This window comes from Citrus clementina, unplaced genomic scaffold, assembly GCF_000493195.1.
Source record: "Citrus clementina cultivar Clemenules unplaced genomic scaffold, Citrus_clementina_v1.0 scaffold_1, whole genome shotgun sequence".
Taxonomy (NCBI): Eukaryota; Viridiplantae; Streptophyta; class Magnoliopsida; order Sapindales; family Rutaceae; genus Citrus; species Citrus x clementina.
This window is the reverse complement of record NW_006263303.1, coordinates 345,421-360,866: the sequence shown is the minus strand read 5'-3', so window position 1 is coordinate 360,866 and position 15,446 is coordinate 345,421. Positions and strand designations below refer to the sequence as shown.

General features: G+C 32.5%; 1 protein-coding gene across 1 annotated transcript; it reads right to left on the bottom strand.

Moving 5' to 3' along the window:
• Positions 1–2,960: 2,960 nt before the first annotated feature.
• LOC18053942 lies at positions 2,961–10,934 on the bottom strand. Its single transcript, XM_024192436.1, has 2 exons — positions 10,623–10,934; positions 2,961–3,308 (listed from the first exon to the last, which is right to left on the bottom strand). The coding sequence occupies exons 1-2, from the start codon at positions 10,932–10,934 to the stop codon at positions 2,961–2,963; spliced, it is 660 nt and encodes a 219-aa protein (XP_024048204.1).
• Positions 10,935–15,446: the final 4,512 nt, after the last annotated feature.

Here is a 15,446-nt window from a genome sequence, read left to right as displayed (position 1 = left end):
AGAACAAAGGTTGATAAGAATCAAGAAAAATCAAAATCAACGTGCTAAATCAAGCAAAGATTAGCCAAATCTCCTTATTATAAATGTATTTCGAGAATCATATCGCAGAATCATGGCACAATTCCGTTCATTTGGCTTTTAATTTTCACATCTAAGTACTAGTGACTATACAAAGTAGTAAAGTTTTGGATGTATGCATTATCATTTTTTTTTTTTTACCAATAATCAATAGGTAGAATTTAAAAAGACAAGTCAAACGCAGGATGAGTAGAGAATTTGAATTTGACGAAGTAACACAGTTTTCTTTCAATCAAAACTCCTATAACTCATAAAAGATTCTAATATTGAAGATGATTGTATAGATGGTATTGTTACTTAAAAAGTATTTCAAAGGGAGGAAATTAATCTTTAATCTAATTCAGACCATAATGGGCCGGCATTAGGAGTTATGGGCCTCTTCTTTTTCAGAAGAACAAGGGCTTGGCCCTACAACAAATCGTATTTGTTTCGTTTAGCGCGTGCATGTAAAATCTGGCCGGATATGTAGCGCATGTATGATGTTTCATCAATGTTCCGGCGATAAAATCGCTTGCTTATGATGCAAAGAGGAGAATAGATCTTTCAATTGCTTTGTTGATTTTTGGTTTGTGTAAGCAACCCTGGCTACACCTACACGTATAAAGTTGAGGTATGTGGATAAGATGTAAAAGTTTGTTAGTATATTATTATTATTATTTTTATTTTGGGTTACTCAGTAACATGATATCTTCATTTTCTATTAGGATTAGGATCCGTTTTGGCAACTCCAAGCTAGATTCACTTCAGAATCTGTCGAAATTACCAAACTCGCCTTATGGTTCTTTTCCTTTTAATTTCATATTTCATTTTCTATATATATAAACTGAGGTGATATACACACGCGCACACACACACACACTCGCATAAAAATACAATTATTAATTAGGCATGCATGCACTCTTTAATTTACTCTAAAAGCTTAGTTTGTAGGATTAGGATTATCTTTTGATCTGATCATGTCTTGATCAAATAATTTAATTGATGATTGATTATTAATAAATAAATAAAAATAATAAAAGAAGTTAAGTTTTACCTATATACTACCACTAAAAGACACACATGTCATAAGGTCTTTAAAAGTTCAGTAGAGCTCAAATCATGAGAGGATCTTATTCCTAATTTGTACGAAAGCAATACAACTAATTATCTTCCACAGTTATTTATTGGAAAATAAAGTTTAACATTAATAGCAAATAACTTTTACTTAGCAGTTAATACTGCTAAACATTCGTTAACTTTCTCTTACAACAACAACTAATTATGTTCCTGAGCTGTGGCTTAGAAGCTTGCTCACAGTACCACCACCACCACCAAAGGAGCCTAAGACCTCTCTCAAACCCAGCTATTGCTAGCACATGTCACCCGCCAATCAAGATTTACGATTTGATATATATTAGTAAGATCAAATCGTATATTTTGTTTGCGATTTTGCTTCCATCCGTACCTAATAATTAGCAGACATAATTATCTGGATTCTGTCAACTCTTGCTTTCATATGCAAACTAGTCGTGCGATGCGGTCACATGGCCAACACCTTTAGGTATTCTTTTAGGTGTTTGAAAGCTGAAGAAAACGACTTACATTTTGCTTTCTTCGTACAGTACAAGCCACGTGTAGCACCCACTCTTGATCAGCTCCAAAAAGATTGGTGATTTGACGCATCCCGTGCGGACACGTGTCAGATCATTGTTGGGTTGTCATTATTGGCTGTCACCATGGACTTCACGTGAAGCACCATTTGCTCCCTTCCTTTGTGTGGTCATTTTGAAAATTAGAATCGTCCCAATCAATTTAAAGCGAATGACAGGTGTGCATATTACAAATTGGGACCTGCCTTTGGTACAGATTCTGTAACAAACATCTCCCGTCATCCCACCATCCGATCTTCTATTGTTTAGTTTCTCACTCCACATCCAACGGCTGATGCTGCAGTCTGTAGCTTACAGATTCTGCAAGCTGGTCAAGTCCTTGCATGATTGGATAAAGGCCCTTGTCTCTTCATCTCATAAGTTATGATTGGATATATGATTTAGTGGTACAATGTTTTAGTCATTGTCTTGCAAAATATATGGATAAAATTTAGTCATTAATTACATCATACAGAGCTGCTTTTTGAAATCATTATTAGCTTGTGATAGTGTTACTCAGCGCATTACCCTTTATTTTTATTTTTCCATCTTGGGCATTTTGAACTCAATAGTGATGAACTTGTAGACGTCTACAGTGATATAATTAACAGCTTCATGATAATCATGATTGTCACCATAATGACTAATAATAATTGGATCTTGATAAACGTAACTGTCGTCACCAAGTTCCCTGGCATCATTAGATTATTACATGTATATAAAAATGAAACAACGTCATGCGACATTCATTAACTTAATTACAAAACATTACATAAGCTAACACAAACACCAGTTTCCACTTTATTTATAGTAAACAAGGAAACCTGCTACAGAAATCTGAACCCTAGCTAGTAGAAACTATGCATGCACACCTAACAATGCCTAAAAAAGAAGAGAAAGAGAGAGAGAGAAAAAAACCCACAAAAGAGAAAATGATCACATGAGAGCAAACACTTAAATGCATGAGAGTAGATGCAGAGATGATCGTATAGATCGACTACAATAATGCTTAAAAAAGAAGAGAAAGAGAGAGAGAGAAAAAAACCCACAAAAGAGAAAATGATCACATGAGAGCAAACACTTAAATGCATGAGAGTAGACGCAGAGATGATCGTATAGATCGACTACAATAATGCCTAAAAAAGAAGAGAGAGAGAGAGAGAAACCCACAAAAGAGAAAATGATCACATGAGAGCAAACACTTAAATGCATGAGAGTAGATGCAAAGATGATCGTATAGATCGACTATGAAGTTTACATATCCCGAACGTGGAAGACATTGGGATTTTTAATGACAATATCATACATGTAAACTGAGTTGAACTTGGAGAAGTCTCTAGGGAGAGAGATTAGATCAATGGAAGAATGTTTGTGGAATTGGAAAAGGTCAGGATCACCGCCGTAGTACCTCTCCCATCCTAAGCCTGTCAATATTTGTTCAAGTGAAGAATATGAAGACACAACTTCCCCTGTTGGTAAGTGCACCAAAACTTTTCTTCTCGAAGAGCTGCTGCCTTGTGATTCAGCTTGAGGGTTTTCGATAAGGCGAATTACCCCATTAGTGTTAAATACCCAAACACCAGAATTGTTGTTTTTGGTGAACTATATGATGAGTTGCGGGTTTTGTAATGAGAAATTGAAGAAAGAAAAAAGTGATTGGTTCTCTTGGTGAAGGAAGAGGCTAATAGGGGTATATATATATATATATATACGTTTGTGTGTTAAACGGACATATAAAAACAAGAAGAAAATACTCTCACGAGGGATAATAAAGAAATTTTGATGATGGGCATGTTTAGCTTTTATAGAGAATCTAGATACTGTGGGACCTAAGTGGTTTAAATATAAGAGTACATGGATGCCCCTAGGGTGTAATTTAGGGCACATGTACCATCGATGGGGGTGTGGGTTTAGGAGAATCTTTATGTTGTGTGTAGGCTTTCCTTAGCTTTATAATTAGAATATGGAACCTTGGGACACTTAGCAATTAAAAGTCAATCAAAAAAAGATTTTTTTGAAAGGCACCACTTAGATCACGAGATGTCCACGTGAAGAGAGTGTTGAAGATTTGTCGTGTAGCAGTGGGTTTGGTGATTGAAAGCTGCATTTGTTGGTTACTCATCATTGGGAAAGAAATGTTGTAACCTTATAGAAGAAATAAAGGTACTTCTAGTCCTTTTGTTGTTGGCTTTGCTGGTTCATAATAAAGAGATTTGGATTAATGGCTGCCGGCCAGAAAATTTTATACTATAACGTATAACTATTGATATCACTAATTATACGTTTGGAATATATACCTCTAATGAACCATCATAAAAATATGAGTGCCTATGTATATATATAGTCATTCTGTAGTAAGAATATTTTGAAATTAACTAAGTGAAGATATCATCACTAGATAATGACTCTCTCTCTCTCTCTCTCTCTATATATATATATAATTTAGAATATATCAGAGGTATCATGTTAGTCATATAAAAAATAAATAATGTTATTATTTATGTGTATTAATTTTTAAAAAACCATAAATACAAGTAATAATTATATTAAATTCAATTACACATATCATACATACATCGATTAGCTGTATTATTTCTGATGTATTCTAAAATTCTATTAACAATCCTACTTAATTTGGTCAATGTCAAGAAAACATCATTTCCTATGATAATTAAAGTCTTATTTACATTTGTATCTACAAATTATTATTACATTAATTTCTTAATTTAAGGTTCTAATCATTCACCACTTAGGTCATTCGTTTGGTCGTAAAAACTTCTCTTTTTTTGTTCTTTTTTCTGTTAAATGCTTAGAAGTTTTTGGACTTATCTTTATTACGCATAAATTTTTTAACTGTGCTCAAGAGTGTACCCTTGGTCTCTAATCATTTTTTTTTTTGAGACTGATTAATCATCAGATTACTGCATTACACAGATATTTACAACAACTGCTTATTGTAGCAGAGGTATTACACTGATATTTACAATCAGATATACATGATTGGGACTTACATTATTACAATGAATTCTATGAAGTACATGCCCAATACAAATAACCCCTCACAGGAGAGGATGTCCATACTCCACTTGCATTTCGCAAGGGAGAAGGATATAAAGAACATTTAGCCCCCACAATGCTTTTGTGGGGGCTAGAACCGCTGCCCTCACAAGCAGCAGCCCACCACTTCGGCCAAGGCCGAAGTGGCGGTCTCTAATCATTTAGATAATGAAACTTTGGTCGTGATTGTTCTGCTTTAGAACGCTCTTTATTGCAAATTCTTTTAGCCTTAAAAAGGTTCTGCATTTGCGACGGTGGAAACGTTGTTATCTGCATTGTTTAAAATCTATTCTGATGATCGCATTACTTTATTGACTTAATTATTATTCATTATTAATTTAGAAAAAAAAATCTTTCTATGATAAACTCAATGTGTAAAACCCAAAATTAATCTTACAATTAAAATGACAATATAAAAAAGAAAATTGATTTAATGAGTGATTTAACTATTTTCTTTTCTAGGTTTCCGTAAGTTAATATAACTTACAATAAAATAATATTGACTCACTGACTCAATTGATTCTACTGTGTTGCTATTTATCTTTACATTGAAAATATGATTGTAAATTACAATAAATAAAAGTTAAAAGAATCTTTATTTTCTAATAATTTTAGTCGTGATTAGACTTTTAAAAAGATCTTTATTTTTGTAATAAATTTGTGATTAGACTTTTCAACAATCATTTCAGAACCACGAAAGCTTAATCACAAAATCTTGATATGATATCTTTGTCAATTCAAGAAATGGAGTGATAAAAGTACCCCCGCTAATAAAGGACCACTTGGATAGCCTATGGTTATCAAATTATTTATCCCTCCTGTTACTCATTTTACTGCATAAATTTTATAAACCAACGTTGCTCACATGGCATCACATGGGCTTCATGGTCCTCCACCAACAAGAGTCGCGACCATCGCTCATACGGACTTGTCAAATCTATCAGTAGCATGAACTTCTTGTCGCTAGATGTTTGCCAAAAATACTTTTTAGAAGATGTCATGTTGCTCTATTTTTTTTTTTTGTAATTACTTTTAAAATTCCAAATATTATCTACCTCTAATTCACCCTCACATTTAATGCTATCTGTAAACCGTTCTTATGATGCAAAATGTCATAATATTTCCGTTACATACATCACAAACAAAATATATCTACAGAAAGTTTGCATGTTGATGAAGGCTAGCCATGAAACTCCCCAACCTAGAGTTCCATCCAAGGAAGCGGGGGCTGCGGGAACTGTGGAATTTTCTACTGGTCCCCTGCCAACTATATGGACCGATGGGGCTTATCAGCCTTGATTGTTATAAATTTATGATGGTCATGGCTGGACCAATAAAATGAGGTTTATCTAGGCTATCGATACTAATAGTACTATTAATATAATGATTATAAAATTGATATAGAAAGTTTTATATTCGAATTAATGAAGCATTATGAGCTTCAACTAGCTAGTAATAAAATCTTGTGAGATGATTAAAAAGGCTCCGAGGTTGCAGATGGAAATAAATTGCATTCAATTTATATACTAAAAAACAAAAATGAAAATGAGAAAGAGAACTTATAGTTGATTCGTAGGCTTTAATTACTGATAATTACAATTTACTAAGTGGTCCATTCAAAACTTAGTCGTAAAGTTGAAGGGCGATCGGATTCGATACAGTGCATGCATGCCCTCGTGTTGGGTAATGCAACATTGTGCACGCCTTTACGCATTCAAAGCCACGACCATTTGCTTCTCCATGTTTCTCTTTAAGAAAGCCACAAGGTCCTAAACGAAACAGACTGATCATTCCCCCCCATTATTCTGGAAATCTCAAGCGGTGACAATTTTTCTTTTTTGCTATTTGATTATCTGATTTTTGTCCATTGAGGATTTGACACCAGCTGCCACATCTTCCCTCTTTATGTTTGTGGATAAAAAGCTTATTATATTTGTCGACTTTATGGTTCCAAGCACAGCTATCTCATTTAAATCAAGTGGATATTGTTTGTTATCGTCCTTTAAATATATATTTATATCTCTTTAGTAATGTATTACACAAACTAAATTGGTTTAAGCGTATTCATGGCAAACTTAACTAGCCCAGGGACTCTCTAATAATTTGATAAGATCACATTATTTTTCACATTACATTTCCTTCACATTGAAGGCACTTTCAGTTTGGAAAAGCTTTACTGGGTGATTGTGTATGAGAGAATTCGGCAAGAATCTATGTGATGATGAAAGGTGCTGAGTTTGCAGCTAGATTCATCATTTCGTTTTCCCATATCCAGTTAGAAGGCAATGATTCGAAGTGCTTGTCAGCTTATACAGTTGTTTGGGTTTCGTATGACACAACCAGCTCAGCAAGATTTTTCAATTTTTTTTTTAAACCGTCCATGAATTTCTTCTCCTTCAATCTCTCTTGAATATCCATAGGATTAATGTTATGTATACTTATTTGGAATACTTAATTTATAAACCAATTGATATGATAAATAATGTTAATGGACATTATTTGATTAGTTAAAGTAATATTTAATTATTAAATCCTATTAATTTATATTTAAATGATGAATTTCTATTAATGACACATTAATTGGTATATAAATTAAGTAAGGATAACTTTACTTTTATTCACAAGAATGAGGTAAATCTCTTATGTATTGCTATAATTTTTTGAATTTTTTATAATTATATTTATTAAGAATTTTGATAGACCCATGATTATAATGTTAGTAGACTGTCACACACACACACACATATGTATGTATGTATGTATGTATATGTATATGTATATGTATATCACAATAATCTCCTTCCACTTATATCATCATTTTTCTATATTCAGATTAATATTATCCAGTTACGTAAGGAATTTATTGTGGGGACTGTTCAGCAATTTCATCATGCTCCACAAACTTTATCATATGCTCACTGCTTTTTCATCTCCCAGAATCGTATGATATAAAGTTTCATCCACTTGAAGTTGAAATGGATCATGCCCATCGTTCTAACCACTTCAACAAGCTAAAGTTTTCCAAGTATTGCTGCAAATTTTACAAAACCCTCATCCTTCTCAAAAACCATCATTTGGCTTATCAAATTAATCTGCTGCTCGAGATGGAATGATATATATGCGAGTGTATATATATATATATATATTATTAAATCTTGATGGAACATAAAACTTAATTTCTTAATTAAAAGAAAAAATAGAACATATATATCATTGTTGATATATACGATATATTAACTCCAAACGACTGTGCTCAAAATTTTGAATATTGGTGGAAGTGTTCTTTTCATCATGTAATTTTTTTTAATATTAAATAAATTCTTATAATCAATGAGAAACTTGAATCCTTCACTTTAGAATTAAGAAGAGGAAGTGTCGATTAACCAAACAGAGATTCAATAACAATATTAAATTCACAAAGTTTTGTATTTTCACGTATATATAAATCACTAATTTTGGAAGTGCAATGAATACGTAATTACTTGATACCTGACAACTGACAATTTACTATTTTATATCTTATTAGTTAAATTTTGTATCCCAACTCCATCGTTATATTATTATAAATATTTAATTATTTGGATAGAAATGTAGGTTCTGTATCTCATATAGGAAGGATTAATAATCTATACGTGGCAAGAAAGTAAAGGAAAAAGATCAAGGATGTCACGATCATAAATGGGCATTAAAAGAGATAGTAATGGAGGATCATGCGGCCTTGATTAATGACGTTGGACGATCATGGAATTGATTTTGAGATTGACTTGTGGCTGATTGTCGGGGATTGTTTCCTTAATGTTAACCAGCACGCGAAGATCCATTACATATATTTAATAGTGCTTACTTTCTTTAATTCTTAATTTCTTATGATTTCAGTTTATGTGCACACAAAGAGAGATGAGTTTAATTACTTAGATCTATTGGTCCTTTCGTAAGGTATATGTACCATAATAATTAAAGTAGTTTATGACAATAATTATTTAAACAAAGTAAACTTAATAGGAGATATATTAATTATAAAGAGGAATACAAAGGAATTTTATGAGTAGCTGGCAGCATATGTACTCGGTAACGTATTAGTCACGTAAAGGAAAGATCGAGAGAATAATACAAAAGTTAATTTGGAGGTATTGGCCAGGTATAACCTGTATTAGTAAGAAAGGAGTAGCCAGTGGAGTTCAATGGCTTAAAGGAATACTTCAAAAGTTAAAGTTAAAAGCAAAAGCAAGCAAACAAACATTATATTAGTTACACCAGGCTAGCTGTTGCTTTCTTTTTTAAATTTTAGCAAAATTTCATGCATGCTGATGCCATATTCCCTTTCACTCTAAGAATAATTTCTATAAGATCAATTACAAAAGAAAAAAGGATCTATTCCTTATAACTAACTTAATAATTTTATTGATAACTTAAATATCCTTTTTGTTTTCTTGAATCTTCACATGATTGGTTCTTTACTCAAGATCTTTCGCAAGATCAAATCAAAGTTGTACACACACACACACAGAGAGATGATCCAGATTGATCCAATAGCTCTAGGAAATTGTGACAGACTCTGAATGGCTAAACAAGAATGAATTCAAACTGAATTGCAAGATTAATCACAGATGACATACAAGATTACGTGGTTTAGTCATTTGTAAGAACTACGTCCACAGCTGAAAACATCAGAGCTAGCTTTATCGATTGATTCGAATGAAGAGATTACGAGAACATGTAGCTGAGATTATAGAGCACAAGATTTAACCTTCTCTTCACAAATCTCACACTATAACTCTCTAGAATACTCTCGAGAACAAGGTGGAAATAACATATATATTAGTAGCATAACAGCTGTATTAACGCAGAATGTACAGCTGAAAGACACGTGTCTAAGACCGTTATAACCAACTTTAAATCACTTAAGATTTACGCGCCAAACCATGTTGGCAACTTAAATTCGTTATGAATAAAACTTAAGCTTGGGCGCCATTTCAAGTTTAAGTGACCACATCCCTCACACACGACTTGTTAAAATGCTACTGTTTTGCATGTAAAGTACTTGAATTCACCTTATACCAACAATTCTCCACCTTGAATCAAACATCCTGCACTGACCTGTTCACCACCTCATGCAAATAAAAAATTGCGTATCCTAGCTAAGTCTAAGCACTTTTTGAACTTAGCTAATGAAACCACCTTAGTCAGCATATCAGAAGGGTTATTATCATTTTGAACGTCAACCACTTTGATAACCCCTCTTTAAGACCTCATTTCTTATTAAGTGAAGTTTTATATCAATATGCTTAATCTTTTCATGATGTTGTGGACTTTTATAGAGATGCAATACACTTGAACTGTCACAAGAGATTACAATAGCCTTTTGTTCAAAGCCAAGCTTAGCTAACAATCCTTTAAGCTATATAGCTTCCTAACTCCTAAGCTATATAGTTGCAGTGAGACCTTCTCTAACTCTATATATTTATTTACAGCCCACAATCCTATTATTTTCAGGCCTTTTAACCAATTGAAAGCTTATATAAAGCTTTTAGATTCTTCATAATTAATTTCATGAGCAAAATATAAAGCAAATAAATCAAGTCAGCATATCCATACTTTCTTTAACCTGTCTTTTTCTACCTATCTCTAGTTAATTGATAATCATGACACTGATGTAAAGCTGAAACTTCATCTTGAGATTTTTTTTTTTTTATCTAAATCATCAGAAGACTCATTTGATTTTACAGTCTCATTTCAGTTGTTTAGAGCAAATGACTCCACCTCAAATAAAACCCTAGATGTTTGAGCTAGTTGCTGGCTTTCATTTTTATGAAATTTGTCTACCATTTATTCTTTATTAAACACAATAGCTCTACTAACTATGCACTTTAGTGGAGAGAAATCAACACACCAAAGTTTATATCCTTTCACACCATCAGGATAGCCAATGAGAACACCTTTGAAAGCTCTTGGATCGAACTTGCCTTTACTTATGTGAGCATAAGCTTGACAACCCAATGCCTTAAGGTTCTCATAGCTTGTTGGTTTTTCAGAGCATATCCCAAGTGGTGTTTTAAATTCAATGGCAGTAAAAGGACTTAAGTTAACTAAATAACATGTTGTATAGAGTGTTTCAATCCAAAAATTCATTGGCAGCTTGGCTTGAACTAGCATACACCTTATTTCATCCATGAGTGTTTTTCTCATTCTTTTTGCAAGGCCTTTTTATTAAGGAGTTGACCTCATTGTCTTGTGTCTAGGTATACCCTCAGCAGCACAAAACCATCAAACATCTGATCACATAACTCCATGAGTGTTTTTCCCATTCCCTCTGCAAGGCCATTTTATTGAGGAGTTGACCTCACTGTCTTGTGTTTAGGTATACCCTCAACAGTACAAAACCATCAAACATTTGATTACATAACTCCAGCCCATTAACTGCTCTCAGGTTCTTAACCTTATTGTTTGTTTGGTTTTCAACCAACATCTTCCATTTTTTTAGTTTCTCAAAAAACTGATCTTTCTGCTTAATCACATATTTGACTTTTTTAAGGTAATCATCAATGACAAAAAAACTATCTTGCTCTACTTAGAGATATTTTTTGTGCAAGACCTTCAAAAGTTAAAATGTATATAATCCAGGCTAATTTTATCAACATTAGAGCTAGATGACATTGATACCTTCCCTGTGGCAATGGTACCTTCTAAGATCAAAGCCAAATTTTCCTTGTTCTCTTTAACATGACTATGGATCCTTGATTGTACTTAATACATCATTTTGAACCTTAACAATGCACTCAATCTAATCCATCATTCCAATTCTTTTTAAGATTAGTAACATGTCTTACTCTTTCATTTTAAAAATAGATCCATCATGCATTTTAAGTTTCAAATTTCCTATATCAACAACTTTACATATTTCACCGTTCCCTATCATTACTCAACTACTATCATATTCTTGATTTCAGTGAAATGATCTTTAAAAAGGGACATTTGAAAAAGCAGCTAGAATCTAATACCGATTTACCTTCTTAGTTGACTTTTGAAGCAACTAACACACTAACTGATTTATAGGCCTTTTCTTCGACAATGGCTACATCACCACTTTGACCCATTTGTTCTCTTTGTTTATTCTTCCTTTCTAGAAAATCTCTCTTAAAATGGCCTTTTTTATGGCATTGAAAATAATTCAATGCTTTGTTCTTGTTCTTGAATTTTCTTTGCTTCTTTTTCTTTTTTTCTTTCCTGTCATATCTCTCTCTTGCAGTTAGCCCTTTAACAATACGAGTTTTAAGATTTTCTTGTCTTTCTTGCAAGTCTCTTGTATTAAGAGTTGACTTGAGTTTATCTCTCATACATAAAAGCATCAACAAAATTTTTATAAGACTCAAGAAAAAAGGTGACCAATAATAAACTTTTCCTTCATCATCTAATGTTTCATCAATCATGGCTAGACTGTCACATACTTTATTGAATTAATCAATATGCTGATCTAATGATGAGTCTTCAACCATTTTCATGGTGATTTTTTTTTTTTTTTGTAATTCATATAGAGCGTAATTGCAAGAGATTTTTTTCATGTACAAGTTTTTTAGCCTCTCCCACAAGTCAGGAATTGTTGTTTCCTTTACCACTTTGCTAATCACAAAATTTACAAGACTTAGTATTATTGTGCTTTTTGCATTTTTGTCAATCTCATCCATCTGTTTTGGAGTCTTAGATGAAGAGATATCCTTTCCTTCCCTTTCCTTTTGATTGTTAGTTGAAGTCCATCTCTAGATCTTGAGTAACTAGCAGCAATTCCATTTTTACTTTCCACATATGAAAATCATTTTTCCATTGAATTTCTCTAGATCTACCTTTTGTGATGCCATACTTAGATCTTGATTAACAACCCTGATTTGATACAATTTCTTGAATATTCAGAGGATCAGTTCCTTACCTAAAATAATTCACAAGATCAAATCAAGTTGCACACACAAAAAGATGAACCAAATTGATCTGATGCCTTTAAGAAATTGTGACAGACACTTAATGACTTAACAAGAATGAATTGAAACTAAATTACAAGATTCGTCACAGAGAATACACAAGATTACGTAATTCTGTCTTTTGTAGACCTAAATCCATGGGTGAAACTATCAAAGCTAGCTTTAGAGATTAATTCGATAAAGAGATTGCAAGAACGAGTAGCTGAGGTTACAGAACACAAGATTTAACATTATTTCTCACATATCTCACACTATAACTCTCTAAAATTCCCTTGAGGACCGGCTAGAAACACCACATATATAACAATATTATAACTGTTTTAGAAATCCAGAATGTATAGCTGAAAGACATGTGTCCAAGACCATTATAATGAACTTGAAATCACTTAAGCTATCGCGTACAAACCACGTGAGTAACTAAAATTCATTACGAACACAATGCACGATTGGACGCCATTTCTAGTTTAAGTTAACCACATACCTCATATGTGACTTCATTTAACTCATTAAAGCTTGTTGAAACACTGCCATTTTTCTTGTAAAGTGTTTAAATTCACCTTATATCACACCTTTCAAATGTACTTTAAACTTTCAATACACAAATTACAGACCACAAATTACACAAGGGCATTTTCACTGGGATTTTTCAGTTCTTCGATTACTTCCACAAAGTTGAAACTCAATCCAGTCCTATATGTGTGCATTTCTAGAGAAAGTGTTAGCTAGGGTATTACATATACTGTAAAGTAGTGTAAGTACCTAAAAATACTGAATTTTTACTTCTGCTAGGTGCCTTGCATGCGTTCGAATATAAAAAATATTAACTGCCATTGTGGATTAAACCCTTTTAGTTTTAGGGATAAATTTTGACGGGTTAGATATAACAGCTCGATGAACTGTTTGTTCTTCCCGCTCCAATTGAAGAAGTTTTGTTTATGGATCCTTAGGGCTTTTCTAATTATAGATTCTGATAGGTGTCTCCTTTGTTGTGGCTGCCTGTTTAGCTGGTTTTATTTTTGGCATTTGGGCCTTTTGTTGCTTCCCCCCCTCTTCAATCGCAGTACTTTTTCAAAATAAATTTCCTTGCTTGGCCGAGACTTAAATATCTTCATTAAAATATTTTTTTTCTTGGTAAAATCTCGATGATCTTTTCAAAAATTTTGTTTTTCATTATAGCATGATAAAAGCCTGATTTCATCCCGCCAATGTGAGCGTATGCTTGTACTTTAAGAGATTTACTTATTAACTGGCACCCACATAGGCTGTTTCAAGTTTGAGGATTAAGTTGAGGTCTCAAGATAAGAGTTTTGCTCTATTACTTCAAATATTAAAATGATTTTTTAAACTAAATTAATTAATTTAGAATATGTATTTATAGTCTCCCATTTTAGCAGGGGTTCAAAATTTCGGACCCCTTGCACTATCAAATAGCAAATCAATCAACCATACCTATATAACAGTAATGAGTAAAGTATTTTGTAAAGAAAAACTTTAAAAATACAAGGACATATCCTGTTGGATTATTTCCATAATTAATGGCCGTTAATGTGTTGTGTATAATATATCGCTTGCAAATCATTCAATGTATTTCTCATTTCTGCTCTTCGCATGAATTAAGATTTTCTTATAATCTAATATGAACTCTAAGGATTGTATTCTAAAGAACGATAGTAGAAATGATAAGAGCATTGCACTAGAACCGACGGGTAGTAGTAGGGATGGTGGTGATAAGAAAAATGGGGACTTAGCTAGTTTGCCGTAGGCTGAATTAGGGGTTGAGTTTTGTAGTTTAAAGCATAAACATTGGATAAAGATACTCTCCTATTTTGAGCTTTCTTAATTTTTTTTTAGAGATTTTAGGCTACATATACATTATTATTTATCTATGATTAAATTTTATTCCTGTAATTTCTTAGTTTCATTTTATTATGACATCACTTTTATTATTTGTTATGGGGTTTATAAGAGCAAAAAATGGATTATGTAAAAATGATTTTGATGATCTAATGTGTGTAATAATATCGAATAGATAACACTTTTAATAAATGAAGAATAAGATAAGTTGGTTATTTTTTAAGTAATTGATCATTATATAAATTTCAAATTATTTCCATTGGATTACTCAAATTCACTTTCTATGTTGCCATAAGTGTACTGAAACATTTAGAGAGCCATCTTCATGTCAATCAGACAGGAACGCCGTTTGTGGATAGATAGTAAAGATATGCTAGTAGTTATTTTGTCACTTAGATTGTATCATATGATCACATCATCCGTGTAAATTTTCTAGATTGACTAATTAATTAATTACAAGTGATTTTTGTCCTTCGTAATTAGAAGATTTTGTTCAGTAATTATGAACTAATAACAAGATAGAGAAGTATTGGCTGGATAAACTTAGATAACCTGTAGTCAAACACAGGATTTTCTTTTTTCCCACAACCGGAAATGACAGAAAAATAAATTTCCACATTAAGGAGATTCAGATCTCCATCTTTTAGGTATAGGAAAAAGGTACTGACCAAACTTGATTAAGGAAGGGAAAAAAAGAAAAAAGAACTAAAATCTTATGAAATTTTAATTTATATCCTAAAGAAAATCTTCTGTAAGACCGAACATTAAGAACAAGTCTTAAATGAAATGAGTTGTGCCATGCTAATTAATTGATGACAATGTGTTATATATCAGACAAATGTTACCAAAACTTTTAAAT